Source organism: Apodemus sylvaticus, chromosome X, assembly GCF_947179515.1.
Source record: "Apodemus sylvaticus chromosome X, mApoSyl1.1, whole genome shotgun sequence".
NCBI classification, from domain to species: domain Eukaryota; kingdom Metazoa; phylum Chordata; class Mammalia; order Rodentia; family Muridae; genus Apodemus; species Apodemus sylvaticus.
Genome location: NC_067495.1, coordinates 12573461 through 12587555, shown reverse-complemented (window position 1 = coordinate 12587555; position 14095 = coordinate 12573461). Strand labels below are relative to the sequence as shown.

General features: G+C 47.1%; 1 protein-coding gene across 1 annotated transcript; it reads left to right on the top strand.

Annotated features, from left to right (window-relative positions):
- Kcnd1 (potassium voltage-gated channel subfamily D member 1) lies at positions 1-13254 on the top strand. The gene is made up of 6 exons (XM_052171670.1): positions 1-1252; positions 7123-7285; positions 7387-7470; positions 7557-7655; positions 8040-8290; positions 11817-13254. Exons 1-6 carry the CDS (start codon positions 132-134, stop codon positions 12055-12057), a joined length of 1959 nt encoding a protein of 652 aa, XP_052027630.1. The 5' UTR covers positions 1-131; the 3' UTR covers positions 12058-13254.
- The last annotated feature ends 841 nt before the right edge of the window (positions 13255-14095 follow it).

The following is a 14095-nucleotide window of genomic DNA, read 5'->3' as shown; positions in this document are numbered from 1 at the left end:
ACACATATACACACACTTGTTTCCTTTTCTGGGTAGCCCAAGGTCTCTCCAAGCCTCCACCATCCTGGAGATAGCCACATTCTCCTAAACCCAAACTCCCCCAAGTCTCCGTGGGCCCGGGGAGCTGCAGGATGGCGGCAGGTGTGGCCACGTGGCTACCATTCGCAAGGGCCGCTGCAGTGGGCTGGTTACCCTTAGCCCAGCAGCCCCTGCCCCCTGCACCGGAGGTGAAGGCATCCCGAGGGGATGAGGTTCTGGTGGTGAATGTGAGTGGTCGGCGCTTCGAAACCTGGAAAAACACGCTGGATCGCTACCCAGACACATTGCTGGGCAGCTCAGAGAAGGAATTCTTCTATGATGCTGAATCTGGCGAGTACTTCTTTGATCGTGACCCAGACATGTTCCGGCACGTGCTGAACTTTTATCGCACCGGCCGGCTGCACTGCCCCAGGCAGGAGTGCATTCAGGCCTTTGATGAGGAGCTGGCCTTCTATGGCTTAGTCCCAGAGCTTGTTGGTGACTGCTGTCTTGAAGAGTACAGGGACCGCAAGAAGGAGAACGCAGAGCGCCTGGCGGAAGATGAGGAGGCTGAGCAGGCCGGGGAAGGGCCAGCCCTTCCAGCAGGCAGCTCCCTGCGACAACGACTCTGGAGAGCCTTTGAGAACCCGCACACGAGCACTGCAGCACTGGTTTTCTACTATGTGACTGGCTTCTTCATAGCCGTGTCAGTCATTGCCAACGTAGTAGAGACCATCCCATGCCGTGGTCCTGCACGGTGGCCCTCAAAAGAGCAGTCGTGTGGTGACCGCTTCCCCACGGCCTTTTTCTGTATGGACACTGCCTGTGTACTCATTTTCACCGGGGAATACCTTCTGCGGCTCTTTGCAGCGCCCAGCCGGTGCCGCTTCCTGCGAAGTGTAATGAGCCTCATCGATGTGGTGGCCATCTTGCCCTACTACATTGGGCTTTTCGTGCCCAAGAACGATGATGTCTCTGGTGCCTTTGTCACCCTACGTGTGTTCCGGGTCTTCCGAATCTTCAAGTTCTCCAGGCACTCCCAGGGCTTGAGGATTCTGGGCTACACCCTCAAGAGCTGTGCCTCGGAGCTAGGCTTTCTCCTCTTTTCCCTCACCATGGCCATCATCATCTTTGCCACTGTCATGTTCTACGCTGAGAAGGGCACCAGCAAGACTAACTTCACAAGCATCCCTGCTGCCTTCTGGTATACCATTGTCACCATGACCACACTTGGGTAAGTATAGACCTTGAGTTGGGAGCTGGCCAACATACCGTTTCTGTAACATTAGGAAGGTGAGAACATGAACTCTATGCCTCTACGGTGATGGGCATCATACCCAGAGCCTCACCCATGCAAAACGCAGACTCTGCCTCAACCTACCACCCCTCTTTTTGTTTGCTTTAGTTTTTGTTTTGTTATTGTTGATTATTTCCTTTCTTTTTTAAAAAGATTTATTTATTTTACTCATATGATATACTGTAGCTGTCTAACCGCTGAGCCATCTCTCCAGCCCTATTGTTGATTTTTTTTTAAAGATTTGTTATTTTATGAATGTGAGTACACTGTCTTTCAGACACACCAGAATTGGGCATCAGATCTCCTTACCGATGGTTGTCACCCACCATGTGGTTGCTGGGATTTGAACTCAGGACCTCTGGAAGAACGGTCAATGCTCTAAACCACTGAGCTCTCTCTCCAGTCCCCATTGTTGATTTTGCTAGACAAGTTTCTCTGTGTAGCCCTGGCTGTCCTGGAACTAGCTCTGTACACCAGGCTGGCCTCGAACTCACAGATCTGCCAGCCTCTGTCTACCAAGCACTTGGATTGAAGGCGTGCGCCACCACCGCCCAGCTTCTACCATCCCTTTTTTGAGACAAGTTTGTGAAGATATATATATAGTCTAAGTTAGGGTCAACATATTATCCTCCTGCCTCCACTTCCCTAGAGCTGGTATCACAGATATATACGAGCATCGTTGGCTCCTTTATCTCCTTTTGAGCTGCAGTTTGTTAATCTATAACAATTTAGAGAGCTGGGATTGGAGAAAAGGCTCAGTAGTGCATACTGCTTCTGCAGAAGATCCAGATTCGGCTCCCAGCACCCAAGTTAGATGGCTCACAACTGCCTGTAATTCCAGTTCCTGAGGATCTGATGGCTTTGGCCTTTCAGGCATCTGCACACATGTACACATATCTGCACATAGATACATACTATACATAATTGAAAATAATAAGAATAAATCAGCTTTTTTTTAGTTTTTAGTTTTATTGAGACAGAATTTCACTATGCAACCTTGGCTGTCCTGGAACTTGTTTTGTAGACCAGGCTGGCCTTGAACTCATAGAAATCTGCCTGCTTCTGCCTCCAAAATGCTAGGATTAAAGGTATGCTGCCTCTATGAATGGCAAAATAAATCTCTTAAAATAAACTTTAGGGGGCTATAAGAGATGGTTGACTGGTTAAGAAATCTTGCTGCTCTTGCAGAGGACCCAGGTTGGGCTCCCAGCACCCATATGGCGACTAACACCAATCTGAAATTCTAGTTCCAGAGAATCCAGTGCCCTCTTCTGACATCCTCAGGCCCTGAATACATGTGAACACATGTACATGCAGGCAGAAAGTGCTCACACATGTAAAGCAAAATAAATCAATATTTAAAAAGAAATAAAATTAACTTGGTTGGTGGAACACACCTATAATCCCAGCATCAGAGGCAGGTAGATTTCTGTGAGTTCAAGGCTAGCCTGGTTTACATAATGAGTTCTAGGCCAGCTAGAGCTGTAAAGTAAGACCCAGTCATAAAAAAAAAAGTATTAGACAAGCCTTTATTATTATATGTGAGTACACTGTAGTTGTCTTCAGACACTCCAGAAGAGGGTGTCAGATCTTATTACGGATGGTTGTGAACCACCATGTGTTTGCTGGGATTTGAACTCAGGACCTTCGGAAGAGCAGTCAGTGCTCTTAACCACTGAGCTGTAGTCCTATATCTTTAACCCCAGCATTTAGGTGGCAGAGGTAGGCAGATCTCTATCAATTTGAGGCTAGCCTGGGCTACATAGCAAGTTCCAGACCAGTGAGGCTACATAGCATGACCCTATCTTTAAAAATATATAGGGAGTTATATTTAAATTTTCGAATCCTTCTCAGCGCTGACCATGCCTTGATACTTCTGGGTCAGATTTCAGGACCTTTGTCACTCTCTTTCTCTTCTCACTTCCTCAGGGTCCCAGTTTCCTTCTCTTTTTACTTTGAGGTAGTGTTACATTATGTAGCCCAGGCTTGCCTTTTAGTCCAAGGTAGCCTCAGACTCAGAAGCAATCTTCCCACGTCAGCCTCCTAACTCTACTTGGATTACAGACATGAGGTACCGTGTTAGGTTCCTCTTTGTAAGGGGGAAACAATCACTCCGAGAGGATCCAGTGATCCCATGTGAGTTCTCTGAACACTTCAGGCACAGGAGACACAGGTGTCAGTTTCCTAGCACATTTTCTTCCCACATTTTGAGGATTCATGTCAAGTCTGTCAACCTTCTAGAACTGTCTGCTCTGTGAGCATTGCTTCTGAGACTTTGTGATTCTTGATATTTTCCAGAAGCTATTTTTTAGCATTACTTTTCTTTTCCTTGAGATAGATTCTTCCTAAGAAGGCCAAGCTGCCCTCGACCTCACCATCCTCCTGCCTCTGCTTCCTGAGTGCTGGTATCAGGCCTGGGGCACCCACCTGGCTAAATCCCTATTAATTTTTACAGCCAATCCCTGAGAGGAAACAGTTGAGAGAGATGCAGTAAATGGAATCAGCCATCCCATGATGCTCTTTTCTTGTTGGGGGAGGGCCATGATTGGAGACTAACCCAAGGTCTCACCATAGTAGCCATAGGCTCTGCCCCAACTCTCTCTTGTAGTATTTGGTTTTATGGCAGAATCTCAATTTGTACAGATTTATATGAATCCTATTCCTGCCTCTGTCTCCCAAATGCTGGGATTCTAGGCTTGTGCCATAATTCACAGTTTCCTCTCTGTCTGTCATGATGTGTGTGCACACAAGTGTGTGTGTGTGGGTATGTTCATATGTACATGCATACATTCAATCTGTACATTTTAAGTTATTGTTATTATATGTATGTATGGTATATGAGTGTCTGTATGTGCATGTGGTAGCATGTGTACGGAGGTTAGAGGACAACTTTGGAGAGCTGGTTCTCTCCTTCTACCTTTTCCTGGACTCCAGGGATTTAGTTCAGGATGTCAACCTTGCTAGGTAAGCTCTTTGCAGGCGGGCTTCTTGTTGGCCCCTGTTGTATGTATTGTTTGACAACACTTTCTCTCACTGTGTAACTCTAACTGGTGTGGAACTTGCTATGTCGACCATGCTGGTCTTGAACTTACAGAGATCCACATGCCTGTGCCTCTGAAGTGCTCGGACTAAAGGTGTGTGCTGCTATACTCTGCCGCTTTTATATTTTGAGGTGGGTCTCTCGTTGAGACAGAGGCTCATTCATTTAGCTGAACTGGCTGAGCAATGAGCTCCAGGGCTGTGCTGATCTCTGCCCTCCAGGGCTGGCATGATAGGTATGTGCCACTGATAACACTGTTTTACATGGGTTCTGGAGATTTGAACGTGGGTCCTTCCACATGCATACACAGCCATCTCCCTGGCCTCCTTCCAGTGTTTATAACAGATATTATGCAGAGAAGATACAGTGATCCTTCTCTAAATTTCCATCATTAGAATTATGTAGGCGATTGCTATTCAGTATCCATAGAATGACTGAATTTGGTCAGTGCCTTAATAGAAGTACAAGTTTCTCAAAAGTAGTGATTACTTTTAGTTGGAAGTTCATGATTGGATCAAATCAATAAATCTTGAGTCCTAACAGTTAAGTAGGCAGTAGATATCTTGATGCCTTTTTGCTACGTACAGTCCACTGAACAGCTGTGGCAGTCAGTGCTCATGCCTTGTGAGCCGTAGTCCGTATTTCACATAGCTAGAAATGTCTAAGTTATAGAGGCTCTGGAGCAGATTCCTGAATGTAAGCTTAGACCAAATGAAAAGCTCTGGAGATAAAGATAAAGCTCAACTGAAGAATGCTTGCCTGGCATCCTTAAAGCTCCGGGTTCAATCTCCAGCAGTGCGTGAACTGAGCAGGATTACAGGTGCCTATAATCCCAGTACTTGGGCGGTAGAAGCAAGAGGACCAGAAGTTTAAGGTCATCCTCGGATGCATAGGAAGTTTGAGATCTGCCTGGAATACGTGACACCTGTCCCAACAAAACAATAACAACAGCAGCAACAACACTACAACTAAGGAAGAGCTAAGAACCTAGAAGTTGAAGACTCTTCTATTTCTCAATGGAGTTCCAATTGGTGTTGTGGTTAGAAAAAAAAGTGTGTTGTACATCCCTGGGCAGATGAACTGTGGCACCTCTGTGAGCTTTGTTTTCCTCCTTCGCAAAACAAATTAGTAAGCAGTTGTTGGTTCTGCTCCGTGTCCATCAGAGAGGCTTGGCTTGGAGGAAAGCAGGGTAGTTTTGATGCTCCCTATCTTTCATAGGAGGACACTTTCAAGGCTTCTTCTGGGAGGAAGGGTCCTTTCTCTCAGGAGACAGAGGCAAGCAGATCTCTGTGAGTTCAAAGCCAGCCTGGTCTACAAAGACAGTTCCAGGACAGCAAAGACCAAACAAAGAGACCCTATTTAAAAAAAAAAAAGTTTAAAAAAAGAAAAAAACTCCTTCCTAGAAAATACAGAGAATCCTCCTAAAATACAGAGCCTCTCATCTGACCTGGTGGAAGCCTCCCCAGTCTTTATTTCTTGTTTTCCTTTCTGCTTGCTATTAGTAGATTTCCATCTGACAGTGACTCCCAATGCCTAGACCTTAGATAGGAGCAAGCGGATGTAGAGAGTGAGGGGCAGCCCCGTTTCTCATTTGACTTCTACTGCAACGGACTAGAGAGGTCATTCTCCATATTTTGTCTTCTGTTTTATGTTTGTTTGTTTGTTTTGAAGACAGGGTTTCTCTGTGTAGCCCTGGCTGTCCTAGAACTCACCTCTGTAGACCAGGCTGGCCTCGAACTCAGAAATCTGCCTGCCTCTGCCTCCCAAGTGCTGGGATTACAGGTGTGCGCCACCACCGCCCGGCTTAAAATACTTTTGAAAGTATGTATAGAGCACGTGGGTGTGTGCATATGAGCGGAGGGATCCGTGGAGTCCCGAAGAGGGTGTCGGATCCTCTGGAGCTGGAGTTTCTAATAGTTGTGAGCTGCTTGACATGGGTCTTGAACTTGGCTCCTTTTTGAATTCCTAAACAGTAATTCTCTAAATTTTTCAGTGTAACAAATTGAAGCTGGTGCTAGATAAATTGGCTCAGAGCTTAAGAGCACCTGCTGCTTTTTGAAAGAACCTGGGTTTAGGTTCCCAGACTCCCATGTGGTGCATTACAACTGTCTGTAACCCCAGTTCCAGAGGATATGACACCCTCTTCTGGCCTCCATGGGCAACTGGGCAAGGTGTACTTTATATCTGAAAACATTCATACACATCCAAATAAATAAATAAATCTTTAAAAAGAAAGAAACCGAAGTTAGGGCTGGAAAGATGGCTCAGAAAGAGCACTTATTGCTCTTCCAAAGGACCCCGATTTCCCTCCCAGCACCCACCTGGTGGCTCACTACCACCTTTAAGTTCAGTTCCAAGCTGGGTGGTGGTGGCACGTGCCTGTAATCCCAGCACTTGGGAGGCAGAGGCAGGTGGATTTCTGAGTTCGAGGCCAGCCTGGTCTACAGAGTGAGTTCCAGGACAGCCAGGGCTATACACAGAAACCCTGTCTTGAAAAAAAAAAAAAGTTCAGTTCCAGTGACTCTGACACCCTCTTCTGGCCTTTTCGGACACCTGACATTGCATGTGCTACACATACATGTAGGCAAACACTTATGCACATACAATGAAACTTAAAAGGGAAGGAAGGAAGAAAGAAAGCATAGGAAACTGAACTTCAGCAAATCCATGTGCTTGCCAAAGTGTGCAGAGCACTTCAGGAGTGGGTGGGTGGAAGGGGGGTGCCGAACACTTCTTCTAACCTTGGTGTGCTTTCTGTCTTTCCCAGGTATGGAGACATGGTGCCTAGCACCATTGCAGGCAAAATTTTTGGGTCCATCTGCTCATTGAGCGGTGTCTTGGTCATCGCCTTGCCTGTGCCAGTCATTGTGTCCAACTTCAGCCGCATCTACCACCAGAACCAGCGTGCTGACAAGCGCCGTGCACAGCAGGTAGCTAGCTAGCTCCCTTCTGGGCACTGGTGTTCCTTACAGCCTAAGCCTGTCTTGCTCCCCGGGGCTCACCTATCTAACCTTTTGTCTCCTCTCTGTAGAAAGTACGCCTGGCAAGAATCCGGTTGGCAAAGAGTGGTACCACCAACGCCTTCCTGCAGTATAAGCAAAATGGAGGCCTCGAGGTAGGGAGGGGCCTTTATTGGGAGGGGGTAAGCAGGGATAGGAGGGGAAGGTGCTCATTACCTGTTTTCTGTTCTCTCCATTCCAGGACAGTGGCAGTGGGGAGGGACAGATGCTGTGTGTTAGGAGCCGCTCTGCTTTTGAACAGCAGCATCACCATCTGCTGCATTGTCTGGAGAAGACTACGGTGAGGCCAAACAAGAGGTTGCATTGGCAGGAGGAAGGAGGTCCAGCTGACACCAAGCTTTACCCCTCACCGAGATGGAAGCCGTAGTAGCACTTAATTGTAAAGATTGCATGATACTTCCTTTAAGAGGTTGAAGTTTTATGGCAGACGCAATCTCTGAATCTATAGGAGTTCCAGGCCTGCCTGGTGTACATAGTGAATTTCAGGCCAGCCAAGGCTACATAGCCTGCCCCTTGTCTCAAACAAAACAAAGAGCAAAAAGCCACTTCTAGGATGGGCAAGGAAGCAGGAGGGAGAGTGACTTTTCCTAAGCGAAGGCCTGGGAGTTATTCTAGCTTCCATGATGTGGGACACCCTGTGATCCCGCTTCCCTTCTGCCCACAGTGTCATGAGTTCACAGACGAGCTAACCTTCAGTGAGGCCCTTGGAGCTGTCTCACTGGGTGGTCGCACCAGCCGCAGTACCTCAGTATCATCCCAGCCGATGGGGCCTGGGAACCTGTTCTCATCCTGCTGCTCTAGAAGGGTCAAGCGCAGAGCCATCCGCCTTGCCAACTCTACTGCCTCTGTCAGCCGTGGCAGCATGCAGGAGCTAGACACACTAGCAGGTCTACGGAGGAGCCCTGCCCCTCAGAGGTAAGGACCTGGCTCGCCTGTTTTGACCATAGTTGGGAAATGCAGAGTTTGGATCATGGGTTTGAGATTGTGAGTATAGGCCTCTCAACTCACGCCCAACCCCAAATTCCTCTGTATAAGAAGGACCTTTAGTTTGTCTTGGAAACACCTTAATTTTTCAAAATTTTAAGATAGGGTCTTGCTTTGTTTATAGACCAAGTTGGCCTCAAACTCGTAATTATATTTCAGCTGTCAAGTGCTAGAACACATACATTACTGCCATCTGCCCTTCATTCATTCTTTCAGATATTTACTGAGTAAACAATAAGGGCATAGCTCTAACCATTCAGGAAGCTACGGCAGGAGAATCATTTGAACTAGGAATGTGAGTCAGTAATAGAACATTTGCATTGTATGCTGGAAGCCTTAGATTTTACACCCCCCAATCTTCTCTCTCTCTCTCTCTCTCTCTCTCTCTCTCTCTCACACACACACACACACACACACACAGGCTTAGGAGAGAGGGCGGCTCCTTGTGTCCTGAAACTTACATTCTAATAGGAAAAGGCAATTGACAACCAAGTCCAGACAGAATCTTGGGTCAGACATTTGTAAGTAGCATGATGAAAGAGAAATTGGGAACAAAGTCAGAGAGTACTGAGCAGAGGCTGACACAGGGGTTAAACTGTGTATCTCTGTGTGGGTATGTGCATGTGAGTGCAGTTACCCACGGAAGCCTGAGGCTTCAGATCCCCAGGAGGCTGTGAGCTGCCAGATGTGGGTGCTCGGTGAGAGAAGTACTTAACCACTGAGCCATTTCTCTAGCCTCAGTTTTTTTCTTTAAAAAAAGTTATTTTCAGGTTAGATGTAGTGGCACAAACCTTTATTTCCAGTACTCAGGAGGCAAAGGCACCCTGATACCTGTGAGTTCAAGGCCAGCATAGTCAACATAGTGAGTTTCAGGCCAGTCAGAGCTATGTAGTGAGACCTGTTTCCAAAAATAATTTTTAGTACTGGGAATGGAACCTAGGGTCTCACAAATGTTGAATCCTCTATCACTGAACCATATGTAGTCAGATGCAGTGTAAGTACTGTCATCAAGAAATGCTTTTTTAGCCAGGCAGTGGTGGCCCACGCCTGTAATCCCAGCACTCTGGGAGGCAGAGGCAGGTGGATTTCTGAGTTCGAGGCCAGCCTGGTCTACAGAGTGAGCTCCAGGACAGCCAGGGCTATACAGAGAAACCCTGTTTCCAAAAGACCAAAAAAAAAAAAAAAGAAAGAAAGAAAGGAAGAAAGAAAGAAAGAAAGAAAGGAAGAAAGAAAGAAAGAAAGGAAGAAAGAAAGAAAGGAAGAAAGAAAGAAAGAAAAGAAAAAGAAAAGCTTTTTTGGGGGTGGACGAGATGGCTCAGTGGCTAAGAACACTTGTTGCTCTTGAAGAGGACCCGAGTTTGATTCTCAGAACATGTACATGGTGGTTTTGAACCACTGGACCCTCCAGTCCCAGGGATCTGATGACTTCTTCTGACCTCCATGGGCACCAGACATGCATGTGGTGCACGTATATACATACATGCAGACAAAACACTTATGCACATGAAATTAAACAGAACTGTAGGCATAAAATCTTTGTAAGCTACTTTTAATAAGGGTTCAACCACTCCTCTAGCCTACCACCCAGCAGAGGAGGTGGAAGAGAAAAGTTAGAAGTAGATGTTTTCAGCAATATTTCTTTGGGGGTGAGCTTGGTCTTCTTGGGCAGCAGTTCAGTCCCATAGCAAACACCAAATATGACTCAGCAGCTGCAGACCAGTCCTCTAGGCAGCCAGACACCCGCTACAGGTCAATCTCGAAGAAACTGCTAGGCTCGCCAACTCCTTGGGGCAAGACCTTGGAGGCAGCAAGCTGCCTCGGGAACCTCATGAGCAGTTCTTGTCCAGTTTCTCTCAGTGGCAGCTTTACCACACGCTGAGCTCAACACCATCATGTAGCACAAACCCATACATGTGTGTGTCTTTAGCAAATGTGTGTGTCAAATAGCAAGGTAGAGCAAACCAAAGCTCAACACTCATCTCCCACTGTCTGTCCAGATTCCTACTCCTTCATCACAGGTCCTTTCACGTGTCTGCTATAGCCAAACATCCTTCCACCTGGGTCTGCTTCAGGAAAACAGTCTTTCACGTCTTTGCTTTAGCAAGACATCCTTTCACCTGTGCGCCCCAGCAAAACACCATTTGACTAACTTTCCAAAGGGACTACAAGTTTCCACTTCATAAAATAATCCTTAAAAATCTCTTTTAAAGAAAAGAAAAGCTTTTCTGAGATGGCATCTGAATCCACATCTGAAGGAGGGAACTAGAGAAAGAGCTTTTCCAGATAGTGTTTAGCCCAAGCAAATGCCCAGAGGCCTCAGTACACCAGAGGTCTGGCAAGGAAACAGCTATGCACAGAGCAGGAAGTGGGGGGAAAAGAAGGTAGACAATCAGGAAGGCGTGAAGACTCAGTTTTATTCCTAATGTCAATCTTCTCCATATATCGCCCCCACTCCCCACACAGGGTTTCTCTGTGTGTAACCTTGGTTATCCTGGAATTCGCTCTGTAGACTAGGCTGGCCTTAAACTCAAAGATCCACCTTGCTCTGTCTCGAGAGTTCTGGGAATAAAGCTGTGTGCCTGGCTAGTGTAGACCTTTAAACTTTTTCTTTGCTTGGTTTCTTTTTGAAATAGAGTCTTATTATTTGCCTCAGATGGCCTCAGATTCAGGATCTGTCTGCCTTAGCCTCTTGAGTGCCAGAATTTCTGGTGTGTGCCACCATTACCTTCTTGCTGTCATTTTGGCATTGTTCAAGATAATAAGAGGGACTAGGGAGATGGCTGTGTGCTTAAGAGTACTTATTGGGCAGGGCAGTGGAGGCACATGCCTTTCATCCCAGCACTTGAGAGGCAGAGGCAGGTGGATCTCCGTGAGTTCAAGGCCAGCCTGGTCTATGAAGCTGACTCCAGGACAGCCAGGGCTACATAGAAAAACCCTGTCTTAAAGAAACAAACAAACAAAATAAATAGGACTTATCGCTCTTGCAGGGGATCTGGGTTCAATTCCAAGCACCTATAACCACCCCTAACTCCAGTTTCAGGTGATCTGATGCACCGCTCTGGCCTCCTTTGGGCATCAGGAATGCATGTGTACATAGACAATCATGACAAGGCTCTGGATTTAACCTTCAGCATCATACAAAACAGTGTGTGTGCACACTATGTTCAGGCACTCTGTCTCATTTATTATTTCATTTGGTCTCTGTAACAACCCAATGAGGTAAGGAATATTTTTTTTTTATTTCCATGCTACAAATAAAAGAGGGATTTGGTGAGCACGATTTGAACCTAAGCCCAGCTGACTCCAGAATTCACTTCCCTTGCCACAATTGAGGATGCAGGTAGCACTTGTAGCACGGTGCAAGGGACCCAGATGGTGCTTTGTTAGTATGAAGATGTATGGCAATTATCCAGATGACTTTTTAAGAGTATTCCATCTTCCCAACCCCTGTTCACAGCCGCTCAAGCCTCAATGCCAAGCCACATGACAGCCTTGACCTGAACTGTGACAGCCGGGACTTCGTGGCAGCCATCATCAGTATCCCCACCCCTCCTGCCAACACGCCAGATGAGAGTCAACCTTCTTCCCCTAGTGGTGGTGGTGGTGGCAGTGGTGGCACAACCAACACCACCCTCAGGAACTCCCGCTTGGGTACTCCATGCCTCCTCCCTGAGACTGTCAAGATCTCTTCCCTGTGAGGAAGAGGCCCGCCCATTCAGAGGGCCTTCTTTGTTCTTGGGAACTCCTTTCCAAAGCCATATTTTGGGGAGGCAAAAAGGGGGCAGACCTGGGAACTCCCTATGCCCCCTGACAAGAACTATGCAATGGAGTCTCATGGAATGGCCTGTCTGGTGGGAATGTAGGTAGGGAATGAGGAACGTCCCTCAGTCCAGACAGGTTTTCTAGTGGGAGCTTGAAGCATGGGACTCCTTAGGTCCCTGGCCTCCTTGCCCCAGCATGCTGGGACTGGCCTCTCCCCTAGCTGGGCTCTTGCATGCCCCTTCCCTTGGGCCCCAGAGGCAGGTTAAAGCTTTCTATAGTCTGACATTTGAAGTCTGTTTGGTGTGACAAGAGTTGAGAGTTCCTCTTCTCTTTGTGTTCTGTAAGTTTGGGGGTTCAGGGAAGAGAACCCTCAACTCCAATTTAGCCTCTAGGGGGCAAGGTTTCGCCTTTCAATGGGCCCAGCATTTCCCAGATTTGGAAGCTTGGAATGCAACCCTGGGCTGGCTTAATGGGCTGTGGCCTCTGTAGTGACCTGCTACCCTCAAACTTTGGCTGGGAGTGGGGGGGTCAGGCTGCTTCTCCCAACACAGAGATAGCACAAACACTACCACCCCTGTTTCCCTGGCTAGCTGCTGAACTGAATTCCTGCCACCTGTCTTCTGCTGGGCCTCCAGCAAACTCTAGCAATAGCAGCCGCTGCCGTACCAGTATGCAAAGCCTTGGACCAATTTGCTGCAGCATACACATCTGCTCTGATCAGATGGGCCACATCTAACTACTCTGTTCTCTGACATGCTTTCTTCTTGGGTTGGTCTGGAGTCTGGACCTACTGAGATAAGAGACTAACATCCAGCAAGAGCTGGGCTGGGTGTGAGAACATGGGCTGGTTTGATATTCTTGGGCAGAAGTCCAGAAGGAGTGTGGGCAGAGGGCTGAGCTGTTCCTGACCCCTGGGAGAGATAGAAGATACCGCCTCCTTCTCTGCTGTAACTCCTTTGCACACTGTCTTCTCCTCCCTCTTGGGTCGCCTTCTGGATCTGTCTGTGCTCTCTGACTGAATCTCACGTCATCTCAGGTTCCCTGTCTCCAGCTCTGTCCCTCTGAAGCTGGCAGCTGACAAAGATGAAGTTTTCATCAGTCAATAAAACCTAAGAGGAGAGGTGTGGACTGAACATCTACTGACTCTGTGGATTGACTTTGAGGGCTGGGTTCCGCTGAGGGGTTAAGAACACTATGGTCTCAATTTCTTTTAACAGTGAAGGGACTGGTGTGGGTAGATGGGTGGCTAGTGCTCTATTCTTGAAGATGTGGATTATAGAGAAATGAAAAAGGGTGCTTTGAAGAGTTGGTCTGTGTAGGCACTGAAGCAGGCCGGAGGGTCCTAAGACTGATGTACCTTAGATACTGTTCCCAATCCTTCATTCCTAGAAGGAGAAGTCAAGATCTAGAGCAATATGTAGTTACTTTGAGGGGGAACTTAAGCCCAAGCTTCCTGATAGCAAAACCCTATAAATTTGACCATAATAAAATGATTTCTGAGTTTGGTAATAATCCCCCTTCCTCATGGATAGCCTGTTGTTCTCTTCTGGATACCAGCTACACCAGGCTACTATGTAGAGTCATGTGAAGACTAATCTTGGATTCAGATTGACACATTTTAGTCCTTGGGTGAGAGACTCACTCTTTGTGTCAAGTTGCTAATGTGAAATAGAGACAGGAATTTCTTTATTCACCAAGTATTTGTTAACAGCCCATCACGTACTAGGACTAAGGTACACTGATGGGCAAAGTAGCATTATTAGATCTAATGTTCATAGGTAAGCATGGAAGGCAGACAATCACAATACAGTGTGGTACAACTGAGATTGATGGGTTATAGAAACATTTAGGCGGCCAGGTAACCTCACCTGGCAAGCCTTCAAAGAAGGAGATGGAGTTAGTCAAGCAAGAGATGGAAGGCTAAACAACAGGTGGGTGGAGGGCACAGTGAGTCCAATTCTCTGGAGGTCAGAG

Excerpts from the sequence above, each read along its gene's own strand:
- Kcnd1 (XM_052171670.1), top strand. The coding sequence starts at position 132 with ATGGCGGCAGGTGTGGCCACGTGGCTACCATTCGCAAGGGCCGCTGCA. Across the intron at positions 7,286-7,386 it reads ACAAGCGCCGTGCACAGCAG|AAAGTACGCCTGGCAAGAAT; the intron begins GTAGCTAGCTAG and ends TCCTCTCTGTAG. Across the intron at positions 8,291-11,816 it reads AGGAGCCCTGCCCCTCAGAG|CCGCTCAAGCCTCAATGCCA; the intron begins GTAAGGACCTGG and ends CCCTGTTCACAG.